Source organism: Bombina bombina, chromosome 11, assembly GCF_027579735.1.
Source record: "Bombina bombina isolate aBomBom1 chromosome 11, aBomBom1.pri, whole genome shotgun sequence".
Classification (NCBI taxonomy): domain Eukaryota; kingdom Metazoa; phylum Chordata; class Amphibia; order Anura; family Bombinatoridae; genus Bombina; species Bombina bombina.
In genome coordinates, this window is record NC_069509.1 from 118,574,207 (window position 1) to 118,586,899 (window position 12,693).

Here is a 12,693-nt window from a genome sequence, read left to right on the forward strand (position 1 = left end):
TCCTTAGCAATTACTGCAGAAATAGCATTAGGAACAGGAAAGACTTCTGGAATAACCGCAGGAGCTTTAAAAACCTTATCCAAACGTATAGAATTAGTATCAAGAGGACTAGAATCCTCTATTTCTAAAGCAATTAGTACTTCTTTAAGTAAAGAGCGAATAAATTCCATCTTAAATAAATATGAAGATTTATCAGCATCAATCTCTGAGACAGAATCCTCTGAACCAGAAGAGTCCAAAGAATCAGAATGATGGTGTTCATTTAAAAATTCATCTGTAGAGAGAGAAGATTTAAAAGACTTTTTACGTTTACTAGAAGGAGAAATAACAGACAAAGCCTTCTTTATGGATTCAGAAACAAAATCTCTTATGTTATCAGGAACATTCTGCACCTTAGATGTTGAGGGAACTGCAACAGGCAATGGTACATCACTAAAGGAAATATTATCTGCTTTAACAAGTTTGTCATGACAATTATTACAAACAACAGCTGGAGGAATAGCTACCAAAAGTTTACAGCAGATACACTTAGCTTTGGTAGATCCAGCAGGCAGTGGTTTTCCTGTAGTATCTTCTGGCTCAGATGCAACGTGAGACATCTTGCAATATGTAAGAGAAAAAACAACATATAAAGCAAAATAGATCAAATTCCTTATAAGACAGTTTCAGGAATGGGAAAAAAATGCCAAACATCAAGCTTCTAGCAACCAGAAGCAAATGAAAAATGAGACTGAAATAATGTGGAGACAAAAGCGACGCCCATATTTTTTGGCGCCAAATAAGACGCCCACATTATTTGGCGCCTAAATGCTTTTGGCGCCAAAAATGACGCCACATCCGGAACGCCGACATTTTTGGCGCAAAATAACGTCAAAAATGACACAACTTCCGGCGACACGTATGACGCCGGAAACGGAAAAGAATTTTTGCGCCAAAAAAGTCCGCGCCAAGAATGACACAATAAAATGAAGCATTTTCAGCCCCCGCGAGCCTAACAGCCCACAGGGAAAAAAGTCAAATTTTTGAGGTAAGAAAAAATATGATAATTTAAAGCATAATCCCAAATATGAAACTGACTGTCTGGAAATAAGGAAAGTTGAACATTCTGAGTCAAGGCAAATAAATGTTTGAATACATATATTTAGAACTTTATAAATAAAGTGCCCAACCATAGCTTAGAGTGTCACAGAAAATAAGACTTACTTACCCCAGGACACTCATCTACATGTTTGTAGAAAGCCAAACCAGTACTGAAACGAGAATCAGTAGAGGAAATGGTAAATATAAGAGTATATCGTCGATCTGAAAAGGGAGGTAAGAGATGAATCTCTACGACCGATAACAGAGAACCTTATGAAATAGACCCCGTAGAAGGAGATCACTGCATTCAATAGGCAATACTCTCCTCACATCCCTCTGACATTCACTGCACGCTGAGAGGAAAACCGGGCTCCAACTTGCTGCGGAGCGCATATCAACGTAGAATCTAGCACAAACTTACTTCACCACCTCCCTTGGAGGCAAAGTTTGTAAAACTGATTTGTGGGTGTGGTGAGGGGTGTATTTATAGGCATTTTAAGGTTTGGGAAACTTTGCCCCTCCTGGTAGGAATGTATATCCCATACGTCACTAGCTCATGGACTCTTGTTAATTACATGAAAGAAACGGTATATAATATGTGTGGGTACAGTAAATGAGTAAGAGGAAAATTACAGCTAAACACAAACACCGCAAAAATGTAAAAATAGCCTTGGTCCCAAACGGACAGAAAATGGAAAAGTGCTGCGGTCATTAAGGGGTTAAAGGGGAGAAATTTTTTGAGTAAACTGTCCCTTTAATTATAGCCGAGGACAGAAGAAAATCAAATTCTAAAGCATTCAACTAATTTACATATTCTGTGAGTGATGTAATTCATGTTTAAAGAAAGCAACTACAACTGAAGCATTAGTCTTTGTGCTATATAAGATGCACTTATATACAACACTTACGCACCACACTCTGTTAAAAAGTAAATAAGTCCAGTCCCTCTCACCAGATACTATGTATACACAGCCCTAAGTCTACTGCACTCTCTGTCAGTCTTTTTAATTAAAATTATCAGCAATTACTACAACTGGCCAGAAGAGATTACATACAAAGATACAAAGAAAATTGGAGATATTTTTTTTAATTAATTTATATGACAAAATGACAACAGTTCTATATACATAAAAACAAATATTTAGAAATATACAAAGTTTGTGTCACCCTAAATGAACATGTGACCATGTCAAAAATCTTAAAATTGTTACGTTGAGCCAAATAAAAAAAACATTCCCACCATGCTCAGCACTACAGAATGTAATGTAGCAAATAAAACATAAAAAGAAAATGTATGCTTACCTGATAAATGTATTTATTTGTTGACATGATGAGTCCACGAATCATCTTAATTACTAATGGGATATTCACCTCCGGGTCAGCAGGAGGAGGCAAAGAGCACCACAGCAGAGCTTTTAAATAGCTCCTCCCTTCCCTCCCACTCCAGTCATTCGACCGAAGTTAGGAAGAGAAAGGAAAAGCCAAGGTGCAGAGGTGTCTGAAGTTTATAATAATCAACAACCTGTCTACAAGAACAGGGCGGGCCGTGGACTCATCGTGTCAATAAAGAAATGTTTATCAGGTAAGCATAAATTTTCTTTTCTTTTTTAAGACACAAGTCCACGCATCATCTTAATTACTAATGGGATCCAATACCCAAGCTAGAGTACACAGGTGATACGGGAAGGACAAGACAGGGAACCTAAACGGAAGGCACCACTGCTTGAAGAACTTTTACATCTTCCTATCACTAACATAGGCAAAGAGAATGACTGGAGTCGGAGGGAAGGGAGGAGCAATTTAATAGCTCTGCTGTGGTGCTCTTTGCCTCCTCCTGCTGACCAGGAGGTGAATATCCCATTAGTAATTAAGATGATTCGTGGACTCATCGTGTCTTAAAAAAGAAAATGATTGAACTCCCTATCTCCGTTTGATCCTGCTACATCTTTTGGAAAGCAAGCCAATATAAATTTAATAAAGTTTCTGTAAAGTACTTTTCACTTTTAACATCTACAGTGGTTAATCTGTTTGTGGGCACAGTTAACATATAATGCATGTCAAATTATTAGTCATCTATTGACTCATTCACAACCTTTTAGGTTATGGCACATTATACAGTTGGCAAGGGCCGATATTTTCATTATTATTAATAACAGGTATTTGTAGAGCGCCAACAGATTCTGCTGCGCTATTTTAATAAAGAAAACTGAGGCACGTGACAAAATATCTCATTTCTTTGGGTTTTGTATCACTATTTAAATTGAATTTACATGTTCAATTACATTTTATTAATTTCTTCGAGCTATTATGTTCTAAGCCAAACAAAGAAGAGATAAAAATCTTAAGACCTACAGCTTCTTGGTGTTAAATGAAGACAGCGTAATGCTAAATTGACATCATATTGAAATATACACATTTACCTAATATGGTTTGCAAGATAAGAGCATTTTGTGGAAAATTCTCTAGTTAGTAAAGTCATGAATAATATTCTGAGTCAATACTGCCTCCTGGTGTCATCTATACTAACTTGCATGAGCTCAGCACGGACTGGTTGAATGTGATCGTACAGGAAGTCCGGCTGCAGGTTGTCCACACACAGCTCCAATGTCCTAAGGCCCTGACTCACTAGGGTCTGAGAGCCATTAAGAGCCGACACTAATGGATCCATCAACATGGGGAGGTACGGTAACAAAGAGCTCAGGCGAACTGGCACAGTGAGACACAGCTCTACAAAAAGATCCTTCATGTGCTGCTTATGAAGTCCACTCTGCAACATATTCAGACCTGAAAGCAAAGATGCAGGTTGTCACGACATATTACAACAGCATTACAAGGTCAACATCAGAGGTGAGGTACAAAGCTCTGACCTTGCAGAAGATTTGGTAGCAGTGGCAGGAACTCTTGATACAAGAGGTCATGGCTGCCTCCACCAATAGACCTAAAAAGTGCCCTCAGCAGCAGGAAGTAGTTGTAAGGCTCCTTAGCAGTCTGTGCCAGCTCCATAGAACTGTTCACTATCTTGTGCAGATGTGGCTACAAAAAAAACAAAAACAAAAAAAACAATATGTCAGAAATATCTATATATAAAATAAACTGGAGTTTCATTGATCACTTATTAAAAAGGGTGCTAAACTCACATTTTCTGTTCTGCGACACCTCGCTAAAGTCAGAGCCTCCAGCCGCCCATGGCACAGCACTCTTTACCAATGAGGTGATGTTTTCACCTCTAAACCAATAGGTGTGCTAGCATTCAGAACACTGTCAGATGACAAGCACGGTTATTGGTTTAGAGGTGGAAATGTCACCTCTTTAAGAAAAAAACTATGTGCCGTGGGCAGCCCGGAGGCTCTGACTTTAGCGAGCTGCTGCAGAACAGACAAGGTGAGTTTAGCACCTTTTTTTAATTAGTGATCAATGAAACTCCAGTTTATTTTTAGTGATGGCAAATCATAGCGTTTTTTTAAGTTTGGATTTACCATCACTTTAAACAATAAAGTACTCAACTACACTTGACCATTTCTTTAAAGGACCACTAAACACAGTAAAATAATATAATAAATAGACAATGCAAAAGCACTTACATTTCACAAGTAGTTCGATTTTTTCTGACAAATAAAGTTTTATTTTCCTCCATACTGCATCATCTGACAACCATCAGCCAATCACAAAATGCATATATGTATATTCTGTGAATCTTGCACATGTTCAGGTGACTCAGAAAGTGTGCATATAAAAAGATTGTGCCTATTTAGATAATGGATGTTAATTGGAGTTGTGTAAAATGGTGTGCTTTATCTGAATCATGAAATTTTTATTTTTACGTTAGTGGTCCTTTCAAGCTATACTGTCTGCCTATTTTAACAGGAATTAACTCAAGTCCTATCACAAATCAATTTTTCATTAGTTAAAAAGGGACATGAAACAAAAACATTTTTATTTCATGATTCAGATAGATAATACAATTTTAAACAACAATCCAATTTAACGCTTATTTAATTTTCTACATTCTCCAGATTATCATTTGTTGAAGAAAATACCAATGCACATAGGTGAGCCAATCACACAAGACATCTATGTGCAGCCACCAATCAGCAGCTACTGAGCCTATTTAGATATGCTACAAAGGATATCAAGAGAATAAAGCAAATTAAATAATATTAGTAAATTGCATACTCTTTCTAAATCATGAAATAAAAAAAAATTGCGTTTTACATCCCCTTAACATTTAAGTCTTATGTCACTTTAAAAATGAATGTATACTCCGTACAGGAATGCTGCTTTAAAGGTGATTTTTCTCTTACCTTGAGCATTTGTTCATTATCAGCTGCAAAGAGAGAAACAGAGCCAAACACCAGCTTAAACAGCTTGAGGTATAAGTTGGACAGCTCCACATTGGAACCCATCTCCGGAAGCCTTTCCAGTAAATATTCCACCAGGATAGTAGCAAAGAGAGCTGACGTAGTGGGGTTTGCCAGGAAGGAATTGGCTACAATCTGAGGAAACAAGTGGATTATTCAAATTGAAAATCACTCAACAAAACAAAGTGTCTCAGGTGCGCTGAATTTAGAGAAGGGTTAAAGCCCAGGTCACTACCTTGAGGACGCTGGCTGAACTTACAGTTATCGAGTATAAAATTTAACAGGTATGGATTTCTCCCTAGAAGCACTTCTGTTATATCAGTGCGCATAATATTCATATAGATGCAAGCACTTCTGTTATATCAGTGTGCATAATATTCATATAGATGCAAGCACTACTGTTATATCAGTGCGCATAATATTCATATAGACGCAAGCACTACTGTTATATCAGTGCGCATAATATTCATATAGATGCAAGCACTACTGTTATATCAGTGCGCATAATATTCATATAGATGCAAGCACTACTGTTATATCAGTGCGCATAATATTCATATAGATGCAAGCACTACTGTTATATCAGTGCGCATAATATTCATATAGATGCAAGCACTACTGTTATATCAGTGCGCATAATATTCATATAGATGCAAGTACTACTGTTATATCAGTGCGCATAATATTCATATAGATGCAAGCACTACTGTTATATCAGTGCGCATAATATTCATATAGATGCAAGTACTACTGTTATATCAGTGCGCATAATATTCATATAGACACAAGCACTACTGTTATATCAGTGCGCATAATATTCATATAGACGCAAGCACTACTGTTATATCAGTGCACATAATATTCATATAGATGCAAGCACTTCTGTTATATCAGTGCGCATAATATTCATATAGATGCAAGCACTTCTGTTATATCAGTGTGCATAATATTCATATAGATGCAAGTACTACTGTTATATCAGTGCGCATAATATTCATATAGATGCAAGCACTACTGTTATATCAGTGCGCATAATATTCATATAGATGCAAGTACTACTGTTATATCAGTGCGCATAATATTCATATAGATGCAAGCACTACTGTTATATCAGTGTGCATAATATTCATATAGATGCAAGCACTACTGTTATATCAGTGCGCATAATATTCATATAGATGCAAGTACTACTGTTATATCAGTGTGCATAATATTCATATAGATGCAAGCACTACTGTTATATCAGTGCGCATAATATTCATATAGATGCAAGCACTACTGTTATATCAGTGCGCATAATATTCATATAGATGCAAGCACTACTGTTTTATCAGTGCGCATAATATTCATATAGATGCAAGCACTACTGTTATATCAGTGCGCATAATATTCATATAGATGCAAGCACTACTGTTATATCAGTGTGCATAATATTCATATAGATGCAAGCACTACTGTTATATCAGTGCGCATAATATTCATATAGATGCAAGCACTACTGTTATATCAGTGTGCATAATATTCATAATATTCATATAGATGCAAGTACTACTGTTATATCAGTGCGCATAATATTCATGTAGATGCAAGCACTACTGTTATATCAGTGTGCACAATATTCATATAGATGCCAGCACTTCTGTTATATCAGTGTGCAGAATATTCATATAGATTCCAGCACTACTGTTATATCAGCGCGCACAATATTTATATAGACGCAAGCACTACTGTTATATCAGTGTGCATAATATTCATATAGATGCCAGCACTACTGTTATATCAGTGTGCATAATATTCATATAGACGCAAGCACTACTGTTATATCAGTGCGCATAATAATATTCATATAGATGCAAGCACTACTGTTATATCAGTGTGCATAATATTCATATAGACGCAAGCACTACTGTTATATCAGTGCGCATAATATTCATATAGACGCAAGCACTTCTGTTATATCAGTGTGCAGAATATTCATATAGACGCAAGCACTTCTGTTATATCAGTGTGCACAATATTCATATAGACGCAAGCACTTCTGTTATATCAGTGTGCACAATATTCATATAGACGCAAGCACTTCTGTTATATCAGTGTGCATAATATTCATATAGACGCAAGCACTTCTGTTATATCAGTGCACATAATATTCATATAGACGCAAGTACTACTGTTATATCAGTGCGCATAATATTCATATAGATGCAAGCACTACTGTTATATCAGTGTGCATAATATTCATATAGACGCAAGCACTACTGTTATATCAGTGTGCATAATATTCATATAGACGCAAGCACTACTGTTATATCAGTGTGCATAATATTCATATAGACGCAAGCACTACTGTTATATCAGTGTGCATAATATTCATATAGACGCAAGTACTACTGTTATATCAGTGCGCATAATATTCATGTAGATGCAAGCACTACTGTTATATCAGTGCGCATAATATTCATATAGATGCAAGCACTACTGTTATATCAGTGTGCATAATATTCATATAGACGCAAGCACTACTGTTATATCAGTGTGCACAATATTCATATAGACGCAAGCACTACTGTTATATCAGTGTGCAGAATATTCATATAGACACAAGCACTTCTGTTATATCAGTGTGCACAATATTCATATAGATGCAAGCACTACTGTTATATCAGTGCACATAATATTCATATAGACACAAGCACTTCTGTTATATCAGTGTGCACAATATTCATATAGATGCAAGCACTACTGTTATATCAGTGCGCATAATATTCATATAGATGCAAGCACTACTGTTATATCAGTGCGCATAATATTCATATAGACGCAAGCACTACTGTTATATCAGTGCGCATAATATTCATATAGATGCAAGCACTACTGTTATATCAGTGCGCATAATATTCATATAGACGCAAGCACTACTGTTATATCAGTGCGCATAATAATATTCATATAGATGCAAGCACTACTGTTATATCAGTGTGCATAATATTCATATAGACGCAAGCACTACTGTTATATCAGTGCGCATAATATTCATATAGACGCAAGCACTTCTGTTATATCAGTGCGCATAATATTCATATAGATGCAAGCACTACTGTTATATCAGTGCGCATAATATTCATATAGACGCAAGCACTACTGTTATATCAGTGCGCATAATATTCATATAGACGCAAGCACTACTGTTATATCAGTGCGCATAATATTCATATAGATGCCAGCACTTCTGTTATATCAGTGCACATAATATTCATATAGATGCAAGCACTACTGTTATATCAGTGTGCAGAATATTCATATAGACACAAGCACTTCTGTTATATCAGTGTGCATAATATTCATATAGACGCAAGCACTACTGTTATATCAGTGTGCACAATATTCATATAGACGCAAGCACTACTGTTATATCAGTGCGCATAATATTCATGTAGATGCAAGCACTACTGTTATATCAGTGCGCATAATATTCATGTAGATGCAAGCACTACTGTTATATCAGTGCGCATAATATTCATATAGATGCAAGCACTACTGTTATATCAGTGTGCACAATATTCATATAGATGCAAGCACTACTGTTATATCAGTGCGCATAATATTCATATAGACGCAAGCACTACTGTTATATCAGTGTGCATAATATTCATGTAGATGCAAGCACTACTGTTATATCAGTGCGCATAATATTCATGTAGATGCAAGCACTACTGTTATATCAGTGCGCATAATATTCATGTAGATGCAAGCACTACTGTTATATCAGTGCGCATAATATTCATGTAGATGCAAGCACTACTGTTATATCAGTGCGCATAATATTCATATAGATGCAAGCACTACTGTTATATCAGTGCGCATAATATTCATGTAGATGCAAGCACTACTGTTATATCAGTGCGCATAATATTCATGTAGATGCAAGCACTACTGTTATATCAGTGCGCATAATATTCATATAGATGCAAGCACTACTGTTATATCAGAGTGCACAATATTCATATAGATGCAAGCACTACTGTTATATCAGTGTGCAGAATATTCATATAGATGCAAGCACTACTGTTATATCAGTGTGCATAATATTCATATAGACGCAAGCACTTCTGTTATATCAGAGTGCACAATATTCATATAGATGCAAGCACTTCTGTTATATCAGTGCGCACAATATTCATATAGACGCAAGTACTTCTGTTATATCAGAGTGCACAATATTCATATAGACGCAAGCACTTCTGTTATATCAGTGTGCACAATATTCATATAGATGCAAGCACTACTGTTATATCAGTGTGCACAATATTCATATAGATGCAAGCACTACTGTTATATCAGTGTGCACAATATTCATATAGATGCAAGCACTACTGTTATATCAGTGCGCATAATATTCATATAGACGCAAGCACTACTGTTATATCAGTGCGCATAATATTCATATAGACGCAAGCACTACTGTTATATCAGTGTGCATAATATTCATATAGATGCAAGCACTACTGTTATATCAGTGCGCATAATATTCATATAGACGCAAGCACTACTGTTATATCAGTGTGCATAATATTCATATAGATGCAAGCACTACTGTTATATCAGCGCGCACAATATTTATATAGATGCAAGCACTTCTGTTATATCAGTGTGCACAATATTCATATAGATGCAAGCACTTCTGTTATATCAGTGTGCATAATATTCATATAGACGCAAGCACTACTGTTATATCAGTGTGCACAATATTCATATAGACGCAAGCACTTCTGTTATATCAGTGTGCACAATATTCATATAGATGCAAGCACTTCTGTTATATCAGTGTGCAAAATATTTATATAGATGCAAGCACTTCTGTTATATCAGTGTGCATAATATTCATATAGACGCAAGCACTACTGTTATATCAGTGTGCACAATATTCATATAGACGCAAGCACTTCTGTTATATCAGTGTGCACAATATTCATATAGATGCCAGCACTACTGTTATATCAGTGTGCACAATATTCATATAGATGCAAGCACTTCTGTTATATCAGTGTGCAAAATATTTATATAGATGCAAGCACTTCTGTTATATCAGTGTGCACAATATTCATATAGATGCAAGCACTTCTGTTATATCAGTGTGCAAAATATTTATATAGATGCAAGCACTTCTGTTATATCAGTGCGCACAATATTCATATAGACGCAAGCACTTCTGTTATATCAGTGTGCACAATATTCATATAGACGCAAGCACTACTGTTATATCAGTGTGCACAATATTCATATAGACGCAAGCACTTCTGTTATATCAGTGTGCACAATATTCATATAGATGCCAGCACTACTGTTATATCAGTGTGCACAATATTCATATAGATGCAAGCACTACTGTTATATCAGTGTGCATAATATTCATACAGATGCAAGCACTACTGTTATATCAATGTGCAGAATATTCATACAGATGCAAGCACTACTGTTATATCAGTGTGCACAATATTCATATAGATGCAAGCACTACTGTTATATCAGTGTGCACAATATTCATATAGATGCAAGCACTACTGTTATATCAGTGTGCATAATATTCATACAGATGCAAGCACTACTGTTATATCAATGTGCAGAATATTCATACAGATGCAAGCACTACTGTTATATCAGTGTGCAGAATATTCAAATAGATGCAAGCACTTCTGTTATATCAGTCTACAGAATATTCAAATAGATGCAAGCACTACTGTTATATCAGTGTGCATAATATGTATATAGATTCCAGCACTACTGTTATATCAGCGTGCATAATATTTATAAAGATGCAAGCACTGCTGTTATATCAGTGTGCACAATATTCATACAGATGCAAGCACTTCTGTGTGCATAATATTTATAGAGATTTAAGGTTTGATTAAATACGAAGCATGTGTTTCATTTAAATACATTTAAAATGCTTATAAAATTCACCATCAGCCCATGAAAGAGTCTGAGGTGGCAAATGTTTCTTTTAAATTGGAAATTAAATAAATGAGACTTCTCAAATGTTTAACTAGTGCAGATGTTTGTAAGGGCTTTTTAAACTTATTTAAAAATATATCTATGTACTGAAGACCAACTTTTTTTTTTGCTCTTAAAAGACAATTATGTCTGCCCACCTGTAAAGTGTATTTTTTCCATAAGCAGCTTATACACACACACACACGACAGTTTACACCTTTGGCTTATTTCCTGTTATGACACATACGTAGACCCATGGTTAAAGAGCCTCTCAACGTTCTAGTTGTATAATGTACAAATTGTCAGGTGTGTGCTTCACCGGTAGTGTACACACGGCTCAAACTGGTAAAAGAAGACAGACTGCTCCTACTCGCCCCATAGCGGGCATTCAGGAAGATTTGATTTGTGATGTACAAGTACACCCTTACACTCAGCAAAGGAAGGAAATGCAATATGGCACATGAAGGCGGGATAGACAGGAAGTTTGTTGGTGCTATTTTATACCCCTTCTAATCCATTGTATTAATTATTATGGACATTTTAGTTGTTAGTTAATACCTTGCAAGGTTTAGTGTTTTAAATGTTTATATGAATTTACTCACCTGCATATTAAAGTGTTTACATTTTTAAATAGAGCTTTAGGTCTCTTTTAATCCTTTATATAGTAAAACAATTATTAAATTTTATACTATCTCATTTAGTGTTCACCTTACATATTAGGTATCATATACATTTTTTTATACATTATCACATTTTATTTTCTCAATTTGCTATTAATTTCGCGCTCACCTTATTGTCTGTTTTCATTATTATTATTTACATCTTGAGGAAGGTTGTAATTTTTAGGTGTAGCTTATATTGATTAACTGAGGATGGCGAGGGAAAGGAAGTGGGTTGTAATTCTTATATTCAAGGACTAAATCACTTTGTATAATACTTATAGTCCCAGAATCCCAGAACCTTATGCAATAATATACATAGAAATGTACAGATATGTGTGCAAAGAGATTTGCAACACACAAAAAGAAAGACTGCAGGTTACTGGATTGTGTAATAACTGTACCCACTGTAGGTAAAGGTCAGACACATAAAAAATAAGTGAATATAAGAATCAAAATCATCCAATCATACTCATTTGTACTAAATAACTTTATTGGTGAAAAAATATTGAAAGTCCGACTGGACTCATACACATGCACACATACAATTAAAACTAGCTGGAACTCAGATAATATTATTGGTATATCAAATAGCACTCACGCGT

The 12,693-nt window shown here is 35.5% G+C and overlaps 1 protein-coding gene across 2 annotated transcripts in view; it reads right to left on the reverse strand.

Annotated features, from left to right (window-relative positions):
• Positions 1–12,693, reverse strand: part of TRRAP (transformation/transcription domain associated protein) — a 382,824-nt gene that overhangs the window by 324,111 nt on the left and 46,020 nt on the right. For both annotated transcript variants that reach the window (XM_053694540.1, XM_053694539.1), the window contains exons 18-20: positions 5,382–5,573; positions 3,948–4,113; positions 3,608–3,864 (exon numbers count right to left, since the gene is read on the reverse strand). In XM_053694540.1, coding sequence (XP_053550515.1) covers positions 3,608–3,864; positions 3,948–4,113; positions 5,382–5,573 — 615 coding nt within the window. The remainder of the gene's footprint in view (positions 1–3,607; positions 3,865–3,947; positions 4,114–5,381; positions 5,574–12,693) is intronic.